Here is a 22,639-nt window from a genome sequence, read left to right on the forward strand (position 1 = left end):
AAAATGACAGGAGAAGTTAGAAAGATTAATAGGAAAAATATTTTTAAATAAAGAAACCTCCTGGCAAAGCAAGATATCCCACTTTACCTGGAAGTGGAAAGAAAAAATTTTAATCAAGTATTTGCTATCAAGTTGCCCCAACCCCAAATCTATGTGTAAAATTCGAAAGGGCCTCACACAATGGTAAGAATTTAATATATTATAAATGAACTTAAAAATTAGTACTGAAGTTAAGACTTAAGGGTCAGATTAAGTTGTGATTAGTATATGTTAATGAGCAGAAAGGTACCAGTTTCTACAAAGATATATTTCTTAAATCTTGGTTTATATATTTCACTGTCAAAAATACTACATTTAATGTTGGCGCTTTCCTACTGAAAGTTAAGGGGAAAACAGACCAGAAATCTTTATTTCTGTGAAAGAAATTATTGCAGAAGAAATGATCTTTCCATGTTAATGGAGACTCAATACTTGGTGTATTGCAGCCCAGATGTACTTTTGAGAGGTGAAATAAAAACACGAAAGTTTAATCTGAAGACTGAGACATAAAATAATAACAGCAATGACAAAAGAGGACATGTTATTCCTCACTAGAGAAATTTAAGTACTAGAAATTTAACCCTAGACTTATTTATAAACAAAAAGTAAAATGGAATGTCTCTTTTATGCCCTTAGGGTGTGTACTATAGGGTAGTCTGTACAAGTTGTTTTAAAACAATTTTTTTTGCAGTACAGAAATTAGTTAAATCTTCTTTGATAATGTTCAAGATGGGTTTATTCCACTCAGTGGTATCAGATAGTTTAATGTGCATGTAATTATAAAAAAGGTATCTAAATGATTTACTTGTCATTAGCTAATAATTAATCTTATAATAAGCATAAAGTTAAGGTCCTTGCCATTTTTAATATTAAACATTATAGAAATGGTAATTTAAGTATTGTATTTACAACTTTCTACCATAAAAAATAGTAATCCTACAAATAAACTACAAATGATGTGAAATAGCCTATTTAAGAGATGTGATTTCTAGTGGCACATAAGGAAATGATATAGGCAGTCAGATAACAACTTATCAGAAGCTACCACAAAGTATTATTAATAATATAGTTACTGGAAGAACAACTTTTGAATTATGTGAATTTTAACTACCAATCTTATATCTGCTCCCAATGACCATAAATCATCGCAAAACCAAATGCACAGACATAAAAGTCAATTCAGAAAGAAATTTAAGTTTAGTCTCCAGTAACAAATATTTATGAACCCCAAAAAATCCATCACACATGGTTAACTTACTTTCATAGCAGAAAACTAATTATTCAAGACTAAAATGCAATCAAATGTTGAAAATCCACTGTGGATGTGGTACTGATATGTTCAACCATCATTATTGAAACGTTAATCACTGACTAAAATTATAAATACCACCCACTGCCAATTAAAATATTATAATACAGATGTCTGTAAATTTCTAGATTGCTGTTTGCGGAAACAATCTGATTGCTTTGTCAAGGCAGTCTTTTGTGGAGGCTTTTATTTTAACTTTTGAAGTGAGCATGACAGCCTTGAATATCATGGTTTGCATTTTAAATCCTCAAGAAAGATTTCCCTCACCCCCCAATATTTCTGCTTTAAATTGAAATTCTGTCCTTATTTCCAGGGAGAAAATTCATTCTTTGGAGTCACAGTCATTAGTCTTCAGTATGCAAATTCAAATGACAAATTATGTAGTATACTTATATACAATGGGCAAATACTGCAGAAAAGCATTTGTAATATAGACCTGTAGGCATCCATTTTAATCAGCAAAATCGCACATTTATACATGAACTGAAAAAAACAAACCAAAAATTCAGCAACCTCAGGTCTGAAAATTAACAGTTGCCACACAGAAGGAATCACAGTATGCATAAAAACAGATTTACTATGTCGTTCCTGGGGGTATATCTAAAGATTTTATATAATAATTCTCTTCCTTCCATCAATAATTTTCCAGATTTTTTTTTTTAAATTTTCTTTTGCTTTCTGACCCAGAGCTGTTGCCAAGAATAAAAAGAAGAGAGACAGAGAAATCTTTATAAGCTGGAAGGGGGAAGAGGCTGAGAGGAAAATACAAGAAGATATCAATTCTTTTTTAAAACCTTAGATTTGGTGGAAAGAGGCTTCCTGGTCTCTTTCCAGCTATCATTTTTCGCCTCCATCCCCAACAAGACATAGCAGCCAGGATTATAAAAGTCTCCTGTCTCTTTGGAGCAGATCTACTACATGCTAAAATTACTCTGAGAACTTAAACAATTTGAGATTGTTGGGATCCACATTAAAGCACTTAAATCAATCTCTGAAAATATTTTTCTTTTCTAAAAGCTGAACAGGTGATTCCAGTGCACAGCCCTCACTGAGAACCACAATGTAAATAAAGGACATGATTCCTCATGAGAGAGAATGGGTTCCTTACGAAAAAGGTCAAAGGACTACAGACTTCAGATTCGAATGCTGCAAAATTTATATAGGCTAGATAATGATGTCCACAAAAATCATTAAAAACACATACAGAAGCATCATCACTTGTAATCAGAGGTAAAGGGAGTTGGGAGGAATCTTACGTATCAGCTCACTCTACATTTTGATTATGTACTTTTACCAGCAAAATATACAAAGCATGAATTATGCATATCTACTTGTAAACTACAAACATGTACTACACTGTGTTAATATGCACAGATATTATAAAGCAAACACAAAATTTAAAGGAATGAATGAAAACAAAATGTTATTTTAAGAGTTTTAAGTTTTAATTTCATTTGTCAAAATCACAAAATACTTAAAATTTTTGCACTCAACATACACTATTTATTTTCATGTTCCAGATGTTTAGCTTTTAAATGAACTGAAAACTGATAATTCTATACTAGCAATAGCTGATTTAGCTTAATTTACAACACACACACAGGTCAAGGGTCAAATGGCACTTATTTCTGACAAGTTTTCAGCTCTTGACCTTCGCAGTGGTGGCAGCAGGTTGACCTGTGCCTTTACTCCCAAGATTCCCTTGCCAGTTGGTTTCCCGCTGGGGTTCTGCCAATGGGAGAATGAAAGTAGGAAAAGTTTTTCTTTTTTTATGCTTGTGGGAAGAAAGCCAGTGGCAGCAGCAGCAGCTTCCTGATCTCTGGTAACAAACCCCCTTCTCCTTTTTGTAACTCCAGCCCTTCCATTTTGTATTCATAAACCATCTGTAACCAATTCCCTACGTCAAATCCCTTTCTGCTTGAAAAATCTAGAGTTGCTTTGTTTCCATGATAGACACTAACTGAATCATCATTAAAGACAGGGGATGACAAGCCAAATGATATTAATAATTTCCTTTTGGGGAGGACTGAGTTCTTGTCAGATTGGATTATGTCATCTTTCTACGTCAAGTGACTGATAGAGATCATTTTAGAAGCAAGGGAAGTATAAATTTTTTTACTTTTATTTTCATGTTTGCTTTATTAGTATTAAACATAGAGGTTCTTTGCAAAATCTTTTTAAATCATTTATTCATTTTGTGAAATTGAATTTTTAGTTAATAGACACCATATTCTGCAAGCCCCTTAATGCGGTACCAAACCTAAAAAGCTAGAAGCAAATGAAAACAGGAGGTGCTGAAAGCAGCATTCTCAGCCCTTTGTGTTCTCCAATTTTTACTAAAAAAATCACTGGCTAGAACAAGGACTACAGAGAGTTATGAGGGTGAAATGCCACAGTAAATATTTCTAAAGAGCAATTTTTCCTGTTAGAGGAAAATAAGATAAATATAAGCTCCAATATATTCCACCTTCACTCAATGGGCCTCTTGTAAATCCTAACTTTGCCAACCCACTATTTGCCAAAGTTTCTTTTCACTACTTCAAATGCTGGAGGAAGGGAAATTTGAGGTTCAAATATTTGCAAAATGCTGGATTAAACACATTCCTAAATGTCCCCAACTCCAACATATTAAACCAGTTCAAATTTCAGAAACTTAATAAAGATCTAAGGCAAGGAATGGCCACTAAGGGAGTACCCTTACAGCTTCTATCCCACGAAGGGGAGAATTTTTAGGGCCATGATTTCAAGGAAGGAATATTCTAAGAGATACTGCTAATCATATAATTCTTTTTAGACCAATATATGTGTTCTGAATGGCAAGTATTGTAGATATTATATCCCAGATAGTTCCACATACACATTGACAGTGTAAATATTCATAGATGTTGACATATATATGCAAACTTATCTATGTGTCATAGGTAGATGAAAAAGTTTATGGGACTAAATACAAGTATATTTCTTTCTGATCAAATGTAGAATAGTTTCACAAATATGTAAGCCATTTTCCATCTCCTCTTTCATTTTTTGGTACAATTTTCCCCTTATTTTTATCCTGAAAATTTCATTCAAAGAATCTGAATTGTTACAATGAAATACTGGCCTTGGTAAAGGTCTATGGGTTCCTTAGTGTTAGGTGTGGTGTGGTAACATACATCTGAATCACATGTAAGTGTTGTAAACCAACGCTACCTCAATTAAAAAAAAAAAAAGACAATAAAATGAAATACTGGGCTTCATGTTTATATAGTTCCCCCTGGAAATGAAAACATTTCAACATTATGCTAAGTTCAAATGTTTTTACTGAATGCCATAATTACACAACCTCTAATTAATTCTTGTTGAACTACGTTGGTATTTCCCAACCTTTTAAGTCAATGTCCCCCTTTGATAATGACAACAGTTTTATACTCATCCAAGAGCTGACATTATACACTATACTTTTCAAAGGTATGAAAAACAAACAAACAGCCTAAACTGCTACGCAGGTATCTTTGCTTATTCTGATACATTCCCAAGGAAAGAAATCGTTATATTAAAAAATGCAATGTGATAGATTATAATCAACGTTTGTTTTTATGTAAACAAAATCTCAATGATTACTATATGATTTATTGTTATAATTGCATTAGCTTAATGACTCATTCACACCATGAGAACCTTAATAAAGGTTTATAACATGAATTGAAATGTCACTTCATATTAGAGTCTTTAAAGTGGATTTATAGCTTTATATCTTAAAAGGAGTTCAGAATACAAAGTATTCATACAGAAAACAATGCAGACATTGTAAAAATACAACACTTTATGACTTCCAGTGTCACTAAGAACATAACTAGACAGAGGTCAGAGCTTTCATACTAGCAAAGTGGCAGCTTTGATTGACCTGAGAGAGATACTTTGTTCACAAATGATGGCCTATAACAGTATAAGAGGAATTACCCTTGTGGAATTTAGGAAAAAGTGATTATAATCTACAAATGTTGACTTACTACGTCAAAGGAAATACAGATTATACCCCAACTGGGGTCTAGAAAGTCATAACTAGAGAACTGAAAGAAATGGCAGCTCCTTGAGGCCAGGGATTTTATGATTTATCAGGAGTAGACATCTTAGGCAACAGCTGGCATTTAAAAATATGTCAAAGAGAAGGCAAATCTTAAATAATTATGGCAGGATGCTATCATGACTAGGTACTAACACTTATCCCTAGTTTTTTCTCTTTCCCAACCCAACAGAAAAGTTTAACTACCCACTGCAAAATTTAGACAATATGAGTTCACTACGGCAACTCCAACAATTCAAAAACTAGTAGAAAGTCAGCTCCTACCATGTAAAAATAATAACTGCTAAAACATTTATCTGATTCTTAATTTGGGTATTTGTTTCCAATCTTTCTCTATGTTAAACAATAGAGAGAAACACTATTATACATATGTCTTTGGGCACGTGTCTTACTAAGAAATTCTTAGATACAAGACTGCTAGGTCAAAGGCTATTTGCCTTTATAGTGCTTTTGATAAATTAGCAAACTCTCCCCCAGAAAGGTTATATCTTTTTATAGTCCTATGGAAATTGTGTTCTTCTCCTCACTGTAGTTAAAAACATATACGAGTAGACACTTTATACAACATATGTAAGTGTGTCATATATTGTATATATATATAACATACATAATACATATGTACAGATAAGATGTAATTCTATAAAAAAAGTTTAAAGAACATATATAAGCAATTCTCACTTTGCAGGGTAGTGTGAGGCCATAAAAATGCCTGTGAAAGGTGAAACTATGCAAAATGATCTTAATCAATAGGAAAAAATACCATTGTTCCATGATCTTTTTTTTTTTTTTAAAGATTTGTTTATTTATTTATTTATTTATACAAGCACTGGGTACAGTCAGAAGCGCGGGAGGGTGAGGGAATTCACCAGAGCCAGAGCGGGGAGCAGAGCAGGCAGAAGTACCGAAGTACACTGCTGAGGGGCGCAGTGGGCGGCAGGAGAGGTCTGCGCGCCACGTGGGACCCTCCTCCGGTGGCCGGGGAGCAGCCGGGGATGGAACCGGCGCTGCAGAGGCTGCAGGCAGCTTCACAACCCAGAGCTCAACCGCTGTGCCACCGGGGAGGCCCTGTTCCATGATCTTTTAAAATAAAATATCCACAAAATATTTAAAAACTCTCAGTTATAAGGTATAGAAAAAGATAATAAAAACTAGTATTCATTAAGTATACTGTATTTTAAAACATCATAAACATTGAAAACTAAAGTTTTATTCCTTTTCAAAGCAGTTTAGATAAAGGCTGCTCTCTTCTCATTGTTCCACTTAGGATACAGAGTGAACATCTTTTGTATCCTCTGCAAATTATCCTATTCCTTAGTAAGTATGGATAGTTCAAGCACCTGATAGAAAAGTGCATCATCTTGAAAAGAATAGATATTGATAACAAAATAACGACAAAGACTTACATTGTATTGATGATTAGCAACAGGCTTGTAATTGGTTGTCACTACTTTGTCCAGTTGTTGTGATAACCTTACAGGCTTGGAGGACTCTTCTATTTGCAATCTGAAAAAGAAAAGGCATTATTAACAGATTTACTTGTTTATTAGAGTAAAATCTGAGGAGTTACTCCTTTAGTTCTTACATGAGAAACAATTAATATATGAAAAACTCAGAAGGTATAGCAGCCTTAATACTTCAAAAACACAGTGAATATGAAACATACAAACTATAGCATTATAATACTATAAATTTCTTCTAATTTTATACTATATGTCAAACAAACTACTATAAGAAAGATGCTAGTTATAAATTTTTGGGAAAGTATCTTCATGCAAAAACAAATTATCTTAAATTATAAAGTCTAAATCTGGTCAAGTTATTAATTCAGAACTTGTATTCACCTGACAAAAGACAAAAATAAAAAACAGATAATACACTGGCATTCAGTGTCAGGCACTGAGTTTTCTTTTAGATAGTGCAGCTACAGAGCATTTCCATTATCACAGAAAATTCTACTGGACAGTGATCTGCACTACTGCAAACAAATCCCATCGAAATTAAAATGTAACTCAAAATACTACTTTTGGGAAAAGAGCCACAAAACAAACATATGATACTATGTAGAGCATACAACAAAACACAATACTTAGATTACACACACACACATTCTCTCTCTCTCTCTCTCTCTCTCTCTCTCAACTAGCAACCTTAGGAAACTTTGGTTTGGACTAAATATTGCCACATTCAGTGACTCACTGAACCATTTTGAACTCACTTCAACCATTTTCTTATTTTCAAAATTAGATGGATTCATTAGTATATCAGTACAGTACATCTAAAAACTTTTTCAAGGTGATAATTTTTAAGACAAAAGGTATCATTTTATCTTTAGATTTATCAGTAAGATATTGGAATACAAGCATATATTTAAAGTATTAGAAGAAAAAAAAGCTAATCATGTCTAGCTAAATTATAATTGATGAAAAATAAAATATTTTTGACAAAAACTAAGTTTGTTATTCATAGGTCTGGAGTGAACTACTAATAGACTTATTTTAGGAAGAAGGAAAGTGAGCCCAAAAAGAACTAGTGGGATTTAACTATCACAGCAAAAAAAACTGAGAGTCACATTAGAAAATTGCCTATTTAATAAAAACAATTAAATTTTTAAAAGAAAGTAGATCATGAAAGGTGAGATCAGAATTAATGTAATCTATTATTTCTAAAAAAAAAATTTCTGTATCTTTTCTAAAATTTCTGCAACAAATATTTATTACTTTTATTATCAGGAAAGGAAGCATACTTTCTTAATGAAATAAAGAAACATTGCTTCTTGGAAGGTTAGTTTGAAAGCCATAAAAAATGTTGGTAATTTAAAAATAATGCATTCAACACCAGATAGGTATTAGAACGGCACTTTAAATCCTTCAATTCTGTAGAAAGGAACTAAAAATAATTTTCATCCTAAATTCTAAAAATAATTAAAAAATAAAATTATTTTAGGATACAGGCATCCTATGCTCACTACAGTACTTTTTATGGTAGTTAAGTTGTGGAAACAATCTAAGTGCCCAAGGACACATGAGTGGATTAAGAAGATGTGGTATATATACACAGTAGAATACTAATCGGGTGTTAAAAACACAATACACACAAAAGATGAACTCTTTTCTTTTTTTTTCAACAACACGGATGGAACTGGTGGGGATCATGCTAAGCGAAATAAGATGGAAGGAGAAAGACAAGTACCAGATGGTTTCACTTATCTGTGGAATGGAGAGAAACAAAACAAAGGTTCAGCCAAAACCAAACCCTAGATATGTGCAGGTAAAATTAAGGCTACCAGAGGGGGTGGGAAGTGGTAGAGAGCAGTATGTGGAAGGGGTCCAATGGACTATGGTAGAAGACTATGGGTTTCTTGGTGGTAGGAGCGGCTGGTGATATACACCTGAAGAGGGGGGATCCTACACCTCTGAATCCCATGGAGTGCTGCAAAACAGTATTACCCAATATAATAAAAAATTTAAATTTATTCAAAAGTGCAACTTGTAACATAAAAGATATCTGTACAATATTTTTATTATTTAGTTCCTCTATTAACATCTGCCTATTTTTAGGTATATAATACCAAATTAATCAGAAGATATTAGATATGTACCAACTGCTTTTTGTATTTGAAAGCTATAAATACTATTGGTTTGTTTTTAAGATGATTCCCAAATTCACTAAACAATCATTTCTATATGGAAATATAAATATTTTAATTCCTGCAATTATTTATATCTATTCTTTAAATACACAAATGATTCTTTTATAAAGTGTAAGAAAAGTGCTCTAGAACTATTTTTTAAATTTACAGTATATGTAACCATAAATCATATAGATACAATGTTATTGTATTTTTCTTTTCTTTTTTTTTTTAGAGATTTATTTATTTATTTATACAAGGACTGGGTACAATCAGAAGTGCGGGGTGTGTGTGTGTGTGTGTGTGTGTGTGTGTGTGTGTGTGTGTGTGTGTGTGAGAGAGAGAGAGAATTCACCAGAGCCAGAGCAGGGAACAGAACAGGCAGACTGACGAAAAACATGGCTGAAGGGAGCAGTGGGCGTGGCAGGAGAGGTCTGCTGCACCATGTGAGACCCTCGCTGGCGGCTGGGGATCAAACTGGCGCTGCTCAACCACTGCGCCACCAGGGGAGGCCCAATGTTACTGTATTTTTCATGTGCTAAATATAATTTCTAGGAAAAATGAAGAAAGCACTTGCTAGAGGTCTACAAGTGACATGTCCTCCCAGAGATGATACTGGACTTACTTAATGCTCTCTTAATGTTTGGGGCTGAAGCAAGCTCCTTCACATGACTTCATGTCCCTCTGGGATCTAGTCCCTGTTGCTCTCCAGCTCTATCGATCTGATTGCAGCTGTGCCGTGACCAGATTTCAGATGGAGTTTCTTGCTGGCAATCACCCAGCAAGTATTTACTGGGTACCTCTTTGGGTTAAATGTTGGGAATGCAGCAGGAAATGAAACACTAACTCAAGTGGAAGACAAACATTAAACAAATGCTTATCTTTAACTAATAAACTACAGTACTACAGAGGGACCAGGATGTGGGGTTGGTATTTTGACAATTGACTGTATGCTGCTATGAAGTAAACACTAATCCTAAAGTGTTCATTTGAGTGTTAGTGCATTACTGCTTGTGCTTAAGAGTTGTAAAAAGATTGGTGAAAATGACTCTTCCAAGATGAGATTATCTCAAAGCTACCGAGATAAGCCTTTACAGAGAAAAAAGGTGATTGAAGAGACCAATATAAGAATGTTTTCAAAGTGTAAGAACTTGAGAAAAAATTTAACAGTGACAGCCAGTTTCTGATATACCTCTTTGTAATCTAATATTAACTGTCCCGTAATGCAATCAGTTCTCAGGGGGTTGGCATCACTAAATGATAATCTGTTATGCTACCACCAAGTTACTGGCCCTGTTTCAATCATTTTTTTTTTTTTAAAATAGAGGCATTTTTTTTATTTATTTATCTATTTGTTTTGTTTTTTGTTTATACATGCACTGGGTACAGTCAGAAGCGTGGGTGAGAGAATTCACCAGAGGCAGAGCGGGGAGCAGAGCAGGCAGAAGGACCGAAGCACACTGCTGAGGGGAGCAGCGGGCGGCAGGAGAGGTCTGCGCGCCATGTGGGACCCTCCTCCGGTGGCCGGGGAGCAGCTGGGGATCGAACCTGCGTCGCAGAGGCCGCGGGCAGCTTCGCAACCCAGCGCTCAACCGCTGCGCCACCGGGGAGGCCCTGTTTCAATTATCTTGATCCACAATTTGATTTTGAGACATCCAAGGAGGGAGGTGTGCAATAACTCCTTTCTTTCACATTAAATGCTTGTTCTCATTACTTCACAGTTTGAAAATTCCCCGGGGTTTCAATTTGTTAAGGTAAGTGCTTCTTTATAAATGGGAGTTTATTCTTGTCATATTCTTACACTTGACTTTACTTAAAGCCACTGCATCCTAATTCAGATTAATGTGGCACTATTTTCCTTTCTGTTCTAATGCAACAGTTTTAAAAGTCAATTCCAGCACTCATAGTGTCATACCATTTTTATCCTCAAAGTAGTTAATCTTCTAAATATAAAAAAGAAAACACTGAATTAACTTTTTAAAAATAAAGAGTTCGTATAAAAACATAACCTTCTTACACATTTTAAACGTCAACTCCACAGGTTTTGTTTTAATTAAAAGAGGACATCTTATGATTTAAAATTCAAAAGGTTAATCTATGGACCGACAACACATTTTTAAAGAACTAAGTCTTAAAATACTTTAATTAACCTTGAATACTCTAAAATAATTTAGCAGGGTTCTTTATTTAACACTAAATAATTCATTTTACATTATCTCATGGTGTCAAAACAATTTTCAACTCTATCTTACCACTGAACAATGGACTAAATTAAACATTACTAACCTCAACATGCCTTCAATGTCAAACTTAGATTTACCCAGGCTTGTATAAAAGCATGTAATCTGGAGACATGAGGTTTGAAGCAGAATATAGATCTATATACAGCACTTTTAGGCCGGACTGGGAGCAAACTAAAAGCATCACACTCCTGACCATTATTAAAAACTGGTCTTAACTTTTCAAGGAAAGGTTAAAATATGGTGCTATTTTCAAAAACTGCAATAAGAAAATACTCGGTGGTTATATAGATGCAACCAGATTTTATTTTACTGTTTTATAAATCATTAAAAAAATTTGGTATAATTAGTACCATCACTTCAGGACAATTTAGAATATACTTCCACATTCTTAGAAGGCTAGGACTCATTGAATTACTAGTCATTCTAGAATTATTAAAGAGTTTAGTGTTGTTGTTTGTTTTTCCTATCAAAGAAAAAGCTCAAGTTACATGAGTAAAAGCTGCAACACTAATAAAATGACAAAATAAGTCAATTTCCTTGATACCTATTTAATCTGTCTTCAAAGAGGCCAAAGAGAGAGGGATGCAGAGGGAGGAAGGGGGGCAGAGTTGGAGGAGGGAGAGGAGAAAAGAGAAGCGGGGTGAGGATGGGTGGGTGGGGTTGTGTGGGGGGGTGGGGGGTAGGGAAGGGAGGGTAAAGGAGGAGAGAGAGAGAGAGCACACTTTACAACACCAAAAAAAAAAAAACCCAAAAAAACAAAAACTGACTCCTATCAGGTAAAGGTTACATTCATTGGGCTATAATAATGGTCCAGAATCCCCTTATCAAAATTACTTAAAAACCTTCATTGTCGGGCCTCCCCTGGTGGTGCAGCGGTTGAGCACTGGCCTGTGAAGCTGCCCGCAGCCTCTGCAGCGCCGGTTCGATCCCCGGCCACTGGGCGAGGGTCCCACATGGCACACAGACCTCTCCTGCCGCCCGCTGCTTCCCTCAGCAGTGTATTTCGTCAGTCTGCCTGTTCTGTTCCCCGCTCTGGCTCTGGTGAATTCTCTCACCCTCCCGCGCTTCTGACTGTACCCAGTGCTTGTATAAATAAATAAATCTTTAAAAAAAAAACAACCTTCATTGTCATAGTTTATTAAGATTTATGTACTATACTGGGAATTCAATTATCAAACGGTTTAGTATATTTGGAAATACAAAATTCATATTATAAAAAAGAACATACATCACCCATATATTTCAGAGGATGAACACCGGTAAGATGTAACAACAGTAACAACAACCCCCCCCCACCCCAAATTTTATTGCTCTAAGCTGTTGGTAGTTTGAGGAAGAAAAGTCAACAAATTTTGTCAAGAGATCCTTCATTTACCTCATGGGTAAGTACAATGCTTCTTATGTAAAAGAACCCAGTAAATATTTGTTAAGCAAATGATGAATGAAACCTTTAATGAACAATTGGATCACAAAGGAAAAGGCAGAATCCTGTATTTATATATACCACGATAATGCCTGATGTTATACATGCGGACTATTTTCATGCCTAAGCAGAAAACCCAAAGTAATATCGCCTTCGTAATCTAGTTATCAACTGTAGAATTATACAAGTACAAAAAGCAATGAACAATAAATGTTTCTACCAGCAACTGCCAAGGTAGGAGTCATTTTACAATGTAAATATCAATCTTTTAACAGTCATCTATCCTTTGTGCTATAGCTACATTTGATGGCAATTTATGCCATTCTTAAAATGATAGCTTTTACAAAAGAATGTGTATTTTCTTGTGATTTTGATTTCACTTTTGAAAAGAAGAAGGTAAAGCAGTGAAGGAGGTAAACTGCCTCTCAAGGGGGAGGAAGCTAACATTTGCAAGGGTGAGAAAAAGAAAAAAATCTCAAGGCAAGGAGACACAGGAACAGCAGTGGAACACTGGGATGCCTGTGTGAGCCAGGGCACATACACTTGGCCCAAAAGTCAGGTATCAAAAAAGGAAGTTTAAGAAGGAGAATCAGCTTGGGAGCAGGTGACAGAAGGCTGGGAGAAAGGCCAGGTGAGGCAACAACCATTTATATGCTGAACTGATGACTAATATGAAGAGGTTCTGATGATACCTAGTTTCAAGAGAGTTCATTTATAGGAAGTTTCCTTATTTTAGGAATAGGCCAAAGAGAGCTTCTAAGAGAAACTGTACTAGAGTTCATGTAAATCTATTAGAATGTGAATTTAAGTGGCAATGAAGAAATTTTAGGGCTTGCGACTAACAAGTAATCAAATTATATCATTATATGGCAGAATTATTGGAAGGATTAAAGATAGTAAATATATTGTTTAGACAAGTGTCTTACAAATATTTTAAAAAATAATCAAGTGATCTTATGCCTATCCCTAGGACCTAGAAAGGCATGCAAAATAAATGTTTTAAATAGGGAGGAAAAGTGTTGAATAGGGGGATAAAAGGACAAGAAGAAAAGTTCTAGACTGCATTTAATCAGACATGGTAATATGCTTGTCAAATCGTAAGATTTATAGTAATATATGCTGACATTTAGATTTGGCATTTAAGAAAAGAAACTATAAAATGTTTTAAGTTTAACTTTCACTCTGTAGGAAATAACCAATAAAGAAAAATACTCCATGATTTACTTGTACTGTCCAATATGGTAGCCACTAGCAATATGAGATATTTAAATTAATTAAAAACACCAGTTTCCCAGTCACAGTGGCCACAATTTAAGTGCTCAAAGTTACATGTCACAAGTGGCTGTCATATAGGACAACACAGATAAAAAACAGCTCTTCACTGCAGAAAGTTCTACTGCACAGAGCAACCACAAACTCAAATGTCTGCAAGAGTATGTCAAGAAAGTAGAAAGTAACAGTGAGGGAGGGGGGTGGTATTGAACTGGAAGTAGAGCACAGTCCCATCCCAAAGGAACATTAAGTCCTTCACACCTGGTGACTGTTACTCTTAGGATGTAAACCTAGCACTACGAGATCTTCCAATTACCCAAGAAGAGGCAGAGTCAGATGCTTACGTGAAATCATTTGTTAAGCACTGTCAACTATTTCAACCTTTAAAATGGGCAAACTCTCTCCCTTCAGAACCCTAGCTATGCCAGGCCCACTGATCTCTCTCTCTGGGAGTGAGTGAGTATATCTCCTAGTTTTGCTTTTTGTTTTCAGCAACAAATTAGGAATTATTACCAGGAGAAGAAAAGCCATGACACAAGTGTGTCATAACCACTTGCATCAAGATTACAGTTTTTGTTCCAAGACCAGCCATTCCTTCCACCTCCATTTCCACACTCTCATTTTGAGGGCAATTCATGAGATGGCTGATGGACTCTCCAAGACTGCTCTCAGGGGAGAGTATTCCAGTTGGTGTTCAAACAATCAAAAAATATCTCCTAAAAAACAGAAATTTGACTGTTTTTTTTAAAAAAAGATTTATTTTATTTATGCATACAAGAACTGGGGTGTAGGCCAGAGGTGCAGGGGTGGTGGTGGTGGTAGTGGTAAGAGGATTCACCAGAGACAGAGGACAGAGTGGGGAGCAGAACAGTTGGATTGACTAAAACATACTGCTGAGGGGAGCAATGGGCAAGACAGGAGAGGTCTGCTGAGCCATGTGGGTTAGCTCCCTGGCTGGAGATTGAACTCATATTGCAGTGGCTGGCAATGGCTTGACAGCTTGATAGCACTGATACTTTAACCCCGTGCCACCTGGGAGGCCCAAATGTGACCAATTTTTTTGCTAGAAATTTATAGGGTTCAACTTAACAGTTTCCTCTTAGTGGAAGACTTAACACTAAGATGAATCCTTCTCCATGAGAATATTACAATTTAAATTACCAATTAAGTCCCAGCATAACTGTGATTTTTTTTTTATAGAGAAATGTTTTATTTTATTTTATTTATTTATTTGTTTGTTTATACAAGCACTGGGTACAGTCAGAAGCACGGGAGGGCCAGAGAATTCACCAGAGCCAGAGCGAGGAGCAGAGCAGGCAGAAGGACCGAAGTACACTGCTGAGGGGAGCAGCGGGCGGCAGGAGAGGTCTGCACGCCATGTGGGACCCTCCTCCGGTGGCCGGGGAACAGCCGGGGATCGAACCGGCGCCGCAGAGGCCGCGGGCAGCTTCGCAACCCAGCACTCAACCGCTGCGCCACCGGGGAGGCCCAGCATAACTGTGATTTTGACCATGATCTGGCAGTCTGTCAGAGGCCAAGAGGGTAAAACATTTCAAGATTCCTTATCCAGTGCTCTTCACCTATATCACAATTACATCTTAACTATAATAAAGCAGTTCAGATATCATTTCAAGTTGGTAAACATATACTCCAATTTAAAATGTTTGCAGCTACTGAAGAAAATATATTATGTCCATTATGTTAGCTAGCTAAGTGTTCAGAAGGGGAATATCTCCAGCGAGGAAATGATGATTCATGCTGGACTGTTTTCTCCTAGACTCTTGTTAGAAACAACAGTCACCCACAAGATTTTGCTATGTGGTGAGTAAGGTAAAATATATGACACTGTCATGAAGACTTTTTACTAAGTGTCTTGTTTTTGTTTTTCTTAATTACTACCTAATTTCTGTTTTTCCAGGGAACACTGAGACTATCAATCTTTTATCAAAAGTTCACTTCTGAGAAGAGTGATCTGCTAGCATACCAGAGAGTATTTACTTTTGCTATCTAAATAACACAAAGTCTCTACTCAACAGTACAAAACAATATTTTACCTTATGGGCAGAACATTTTTACTGTCTTACATATTTTCCTTTCCCCCTAATTCTTTCCTTATACAGTTCTATTTATTACCTTGTGTTTAAAGTCATTTTCAGTAGCTATTTTAACCTAAGCAATAGCATTACTTCTAAGCCACAAGCAGTCTACTTGCATGAAATACAACAGATACCCAAATAGGAAGATAAGGGTCAGAAGGCAGTTTACACAAATGACTGATTCCTCTAAGTCTGGAAAGCAACAGGATATGTAAGGTGTGCACTACCTTAAGTTTTGTTCAAATAATAATAAATATTGGTCAACTTATCCATTCTCTGGTTCGATACAGGCATGATTTCTTATACCATTTCATAAAAGCAAGTTGCTTGCTACTTTGTAAATCTGAATAGGGATGGGGAAGAAGGAGAGCAGGCAAAGAAGAAAGGGGGAAGTAGAAGGATAGCATTTGAAGGAAGAAATCCTTTACTGATTATGCTTTTCCTGTTAATTTAACACGCCATTCACTTTTATTGCAGACAAAGAAATATACGAGGGAAAAAAAAAAGGTTTAGCTGATCAGAGGAACCATTTACTAGTTCTCATACATGACCAACTAGTTACTTTTTCCATGCTAGAAATGAAAAGCCCAAAACCCCAATGGATGATGAGTGATGAAAATACAAGTTTCATTCTTTTTTTTTTTAAATGATTTTCTTTCTCTTTTTTTAAGATTTATTTATTTATTTTAAATTTTTTTAAGATTTATTTTTATTTATTTACACATACAAGAACTGGAGTGTAGGCCAAAGGTGCAGGGAGTGAGAGGATTCACCAGAGACAGAGTGGGGAACAGAACAGGCAGATCTACTGAAATACCTTACTGAGGGGAGCAGTGGACGAGACAGGAGAGGTCTACTGTGCCATGTAGGTCAGCTCCCTGGGTAGGGATCAAATTTAAGATTTATTTATTTATTTATTTAAGATTTATTTATTTATACAAGTACATTCAGAAGTGCGGGAGGGTGAGAGAATTCACCTGAGCCAGAGCAGGGAGACTGATGAAATACACTGCTGAGGGAAGCAGCGGGCGGCAGGAGAGGTCTGCGTGCCATGTGGGACCCTCGCTGGTGGCCAGGGATTGAACCAGAGCTGCAGAGGCTGTGGGCAGCTTCTCAATCCAGCCCTCAACCACTGCGCCACCGGGGAGGCCCTACGAGTTTCATTCTTTAGGAACTTTTAACTTTATATCCTTTCTCCAAATTCTAATAGAAGAAAAAGGTCTAAATAATTTGATATGGCCCCCAGGGATGGGGGCAAAAGCTTATCTACAAAAAAGAACAGTAATATTTATAATTCAAATTACAATCAGAATTCAAAGATGAGACAAAGCATGGTGGGGCTTCCTAGTGGAAAGGCCTAGTGGAAAGGCCTAGTGGAAAGGCCTGTAGGCTGGCACTCTGCTATTGTTATCACTCAAGCAGCCACGCTGAACGAAAGTGTACGAGAATCATTTGAATAAACACAACTTTTAATAATTTTCTGGTCCACTGATTGGATTTACAGAATCTGTGTTCACCCTTTATTTTGACAGGGGATATTTGGCTATATAAATTAAAATCACTTTCTTTGATCTCCTCTGATGTTTTTAATAATAAGAAAATTTCCTTCTAAATGTTGTTCAGCTATAGGTAAGACATGCAATATTCCTAAAAACTAACTAAAACTAATTGTAATTTAACCACAGTGTCAAAGACATACAAAAATATAGTAGTTTGCAGTTTTGGATAACTTTAATCACTGGATTAAAAAATTCACTGAATTTGAGATATAGGCAAAATATTTTCAGATTTAACTCTCAGATGCTCAAATTAATCTCTTTTTCTTTTAAAATTTATTTATTTATTTATTTATCTATCTATCTATTTATTTATTTATACAAGCACTGGGTACAGTCAGAAGTGCGGAGGGTGAGAGAATTCACTAGAGCCAGAGCAGCGGGTGGCAGGAGAGGTCTGCGCGCCATGTGGGACCCTCCTCCAGTGGCCGGGGAGCAGCCGGGGATCGAACTGGTGCTGCAGAGGCTGCGGGCAGCTTTGTAACCCAGTGCTCAACCGCTGCGCCACCGCGGAGGCCCCCTTAATCTCTCTTATATATGGTTTTCAACTAGTTGTGATCAGAACAGGTCTGACTTTAACAAAAATAGAAAAATGCTTTTGAGTGGAACATCTCCTTAAGTTTTGCAGATAATTCAGGATGCATCTAACTCATGATAACCTTTTTTAAACTATTAGTCTCAAAATTTATCTTCTCCATATTTGCCTCATCATATTAAAGTATAATTCAAGGAGGTGATATAATTTTCTTTCCAAGAGGTAGGGTCACCTTCAGACAAACTACATTGTGGGTATAACTGCATGAAGTAACTGTTTTATTCCTCTTCCTCCCTTTACCGTGAATATCTAGTTTACTCTGGCTAATGTTCTCATTTCTCACTTCTTTGTCCCTTTTAGCTCATTTATATCCTATAAATATTTTGCCCAGTTCTTACCTACACTCACCCTCATACACTTGTGTGTGGAGCAGAGGGGGATCAATTTAGACAGCTTTTAGAGATCGTGACACTATTTTATTATGTGGAACTCAGATTTCATCATTCATTCCTTTTCCCAGATTACTTTCATAAATATAAAGTTATGCATAAGCACTAATTCTTTTTTTTAAAATTAATTAATTAATTAATTAATACAAGCACTGGGCACAGTCAGAAGCGCGGGAGGGTGAGAGAACTCACCAGAGCCACAGTAGGGAGCAGAGCAGGCAGAAGGACAGAAGTACACTGCTGAGGGGAGCAGCGGGCAGCAGGAGAGGTCTGTGCGCCATGTGGGACCCTCCTCCGGTGGCCGGGGAGCAGCGGGGTATCGAACCAGCGCTGCAGAGGCTGCGGGCAGCCTCGCAACCCAGCGCTCAACCGCTGCGCCTCCGGGGAGGCCCCATAAGTACTAATTCTTAAGGTTCCTGCTGCTTAAGCTCTCTAAGCTAGCTAAGTAACTGTCTGCAGCTTTCTGCCTTGTTGCAGATGCCCCATGTACATCCAGCATGTACAGAATCCCACTATGATGTGTGACTCAGAGGGATGACTGGATGGCAGAATTGAGGCCAAGCAGCCACTGGGGCAGTTCGCTGTGATTTACTGGGGACTGCCATGCCCTTAACTATTCTAAAATCACATCAAATATATCTTCACCAAAAATATTTTAGAATTAGCTAATTTATTTAGAAGAATTTAAATGAAATTAGTGCTATTATGGATCAGACTGCCACAGTAAGAGCTTCTTTCAGTATCATTTTCTATTTTTGTAGTTCTTAATTTTTAATTCTTAGGGTAAATAGCAAAATAAGTATTACAGGAAGGGATATAAGGCTGATATAGAAATTAAAGTATATGGACACAATCAACTTCATAAAAATGCCTTTTAACTCATTAATTTCATTAGCATTTGAAACTACTGAAGAAACATCAGAAATAAAATACAGGTGTGCTTTTCTTTTTTCCTTTCCTAAATTTGTCCTAAGAAGTCAAGAAGAAAACTCAAGTGAGGGCTTTCACTATGCCAAAAACATGGATTCCAATGCCATACTTATAAGATAAACACAGTGCAAACATTTCCTCTTTTCATTGGATTGAAATATACTCATTAGTTTAGGGTTGAGATTTGGTTTTGAGATCTTAAAGTCTCATACAGGTTTTATACCTTTGCGAACAAAAGTCTTTAAAAATTAAGACAAACTGATCAAAACTGACATTAATATAAAATTAACTCAAGTTTTGCAACAGAAACACTAAAGCTTGTATGTTTCACCATATTGATAAAGTACTGACAATAATTATTACACATAGATTTTCTATTTTCACAGTTTGTCAGTTCATGTTGCCAGCCCTCTCAACAAACATTCAACTATTTTTTTGTGAGCTTCCAGAACTGCTTATGCACTGATTGATAAAAGGCTTCTGGTTTAGTGTCACTTGGTGGGGAATTTTGCAACACTGACAGGAAGTCCTCTGACCAACGAGCAAATTTTCTCTTATATAGAGTCTATAGGCAGATTTATTAAGAACAGAATATATCATTTTATGGGTTTAACATAATAATTTCTTTCTGATATTAGTGGAGGGAAGGAGGCACTATAAAAATGTCTCCATCTAGTTTTTCCGAGTAAAATACTACCTGATTTTAGTCAAACCTAGGTTTTTTATAGCTATAGTACAAAGGCAATAAATTTAGCAGTTTAGAAGGGTTTCTAAACGAGATGTGGGTGAAAATAGTACTGACGCCTTATGGATTTAGACTGTTATTTTATTTGCATTGCTAGGTCTATTTAAAAGTAGTGTCACAAAAATAAACAAATCAGACTACATCAAAATAAAAAGCTTCTGCACGGTGAAAGAAACTATCCAAAACAGAAAAACATTTTACTGAACGGGAGAAGATATTTTCCACATCATGTGTCCAACAAGCTGCTAACATCCAAAATATATAATGAACTCATAAAATTCAACAACAAAAACAACCCAATTAGAAAATGGGCTGAAGGTCTGAATAGACATTTCTTCAAGGAAGACATGCAGGGCCTTCCCAGTGGCACAGCGGGTTGAGCACCGTGCTGTGAAGTTGGCCGCAGCCTCTGCAGCACCAGTTCGATTCCCAGCCGGCCAGGGAGATTCCCACATGTTGAGGCAGACCTCTCCTGTCTCGCCCACTGCTCCCCTCAGCAGTGTACTCAGCCTATTCTGCTCCCTGCTCTGTCTCTGGTGAATTCTCTCAGCCTCCTGTGCCTCTGGCCTGTACCCCAGTGCTTGTATAAATACATTTAAAAAAAAAAGCTTTAAGAAAATAATTAAAAAACAACAACAACAAAGAAGGCATGCAGATGGCCAACAGGCACTCGAAAAGATATATATCACTTACTATTAAAGGAAATACAAATCAAAACAATGAGCTATTACTTCACACCCATGAGAATGGCTATTATCTAAAAGGGATGGAGATGTGGAGAGAAAGGGATCCTTATCCACTCTTGGTGGGAATGTAAATTGGTAAAGTCAATATGTCAATATGGAAAGCTGTATGAAAATTCTTCAAAAAACTAAAAATAGAAATTTTGTATGATCCAGCAATCACACTTAGATACACACACCCAGTGTCTATTTGTGGAATTATTTATAGTAGCCAAGAACTGGAAACAACCTAAGGGCTTATCAATGGATGGGATGATCGGATAAAAATGTGGTGTATATAAAACAATGGAATACCACTCAGCTATTAGAAAAAGATGACATTCTGCCATTTGTAACAACAATGGATAGGTCTAGAAGGTATTATGCTTAGTGAAATAAATCAGATGGAGAAAACAAAACGCGGCATGATTTCATTCACATGTGATAAACAGAGAAACCAAACAAACACATAAACTAAATAAAACAAATAGAAACTTTTAGAGGGAAAAAAATGATAAATGAAAAAACAAAAAACAAACTGGGGACAGTGTCTGAATCAACTAGTGGGTCAAAGAAAATAATCAGTAGGAGATAATCACAAATAAATGCCTAATTAAGACAAAACTACACTCTACTTCCTTTTTTTTTTTTTAAAAAAAATATTATTTATTTATTTATACAAGCACTGGGTACAGTCAGAAGTGCGGGAGGGTGAGAGCATTCACCAGAGCCAGAGTGGGGAGCAGAGCAGGCAGAAGGACTGAAGTACACTGCTGAGGGGAGCAGTGGGCGGTAGGAGAGGTCTGCGTGCCATATGGGACCCTCCTCCGGTGGCCGGGGAGCAGCTGGGGATCCAAACAGCGTGGCAGAGGCTGTGGGCAGCTTCGCAACCTAGTGCTCAGCCGCTGCGCCACCGGGAAGGCCCTGCACTCTACTTCTTATGGTAAAAGACTGAAATGGGGGCTAGAGAAAAACTGATTTGTAGGAAAAATGTAAGAAAGAAGAAGTCAGGCCAGAATGTTAAGGAGTTGAATATGACTCTCCATGTTAGAAAAGCAACAGGACAAACAGGAAAAGGCAACAATCACAGAATTTGGGGGTGTGAGATTAGATGAGAATAAAGGACACAGGAAGAGAGGTGGTGTGTGTTTATAAAATCACTCTCTAGAGCAGCATTGTTCAATAAAGGTTCAATAAGGTTCACTCATCATGTTAGGGGGAAAGGATGTCCTGAGCAAACTCCATACAGACTTTGTGGATGCCACCCCCATTCCATCAAGACACTGAGAACTACAAATCCCATGATCCCCAAAGGGAGGTTGTGAGGACCTAAGGGCGGAGTTAAGCAGCCATTTTCTCTGTTTGGGTATTTAACTGGCCATGTGAGTAGGGGCAGTGCTCTTGGCCAGGCAGCTTTTGGTCTTGGCAGGTCATTTGGGATTCCAGTTCAGTGGAAAGGGTAGGACGCATTTAAGAATTTATCTCCTCCTTTTCTCCCTGAGTTGTACATTTCCTCATTTCCCCTTCCCTTGTAAATAAACCTTTTGTTATCCTTTTGTGTGTGCCTGCAGTTTAAGTCCCCTTTAAGCACACAGGTGAGGACCCAAGGTCAGGCAACCTGTTTTA

At 36.7% G+C, this 22,639-nt stretch overlaps 1 protein-coding gene across 3 annotated transcripts in view; it reads right to left on the reverse strand.

Annotated features, from left to right (window-relative positions):
* Positions 1-22,639, reverse strand: part of GTF2F2 (general transcription factor IIF subunit 2) — a gene marked incomplete at its 3' end in the record, with an annotated part of 125,651 nt that overhangs the window by 19,787 nt on the left and 83,225 nt on the right. For all 3 annotated transcript variants that reach the window (XM_084235312.1, XM_084235313.1, XM_084235311.1), the window contains one exon: positions 6,818-6,917. In XM_084235312.1, the coding sequence (XP_084091438.1) occupies positions 6,818-6,917 (100 nt within the window). The remainder of the gene's footprint in view (positions 1-6,817; positions 6,918-22,639) is intronic.

Source organism: Talpa europaea (assembly GCF_964194135.1).
Source record: "Talpa europaea genome assembly, chromosome: 6".
NCBI classification, from domain to species: Eukaryota; Metazoa; Chordata; class Mammalia; order Eulipotyphla; family Talpidae; genus Talpa; species Talpa europaea.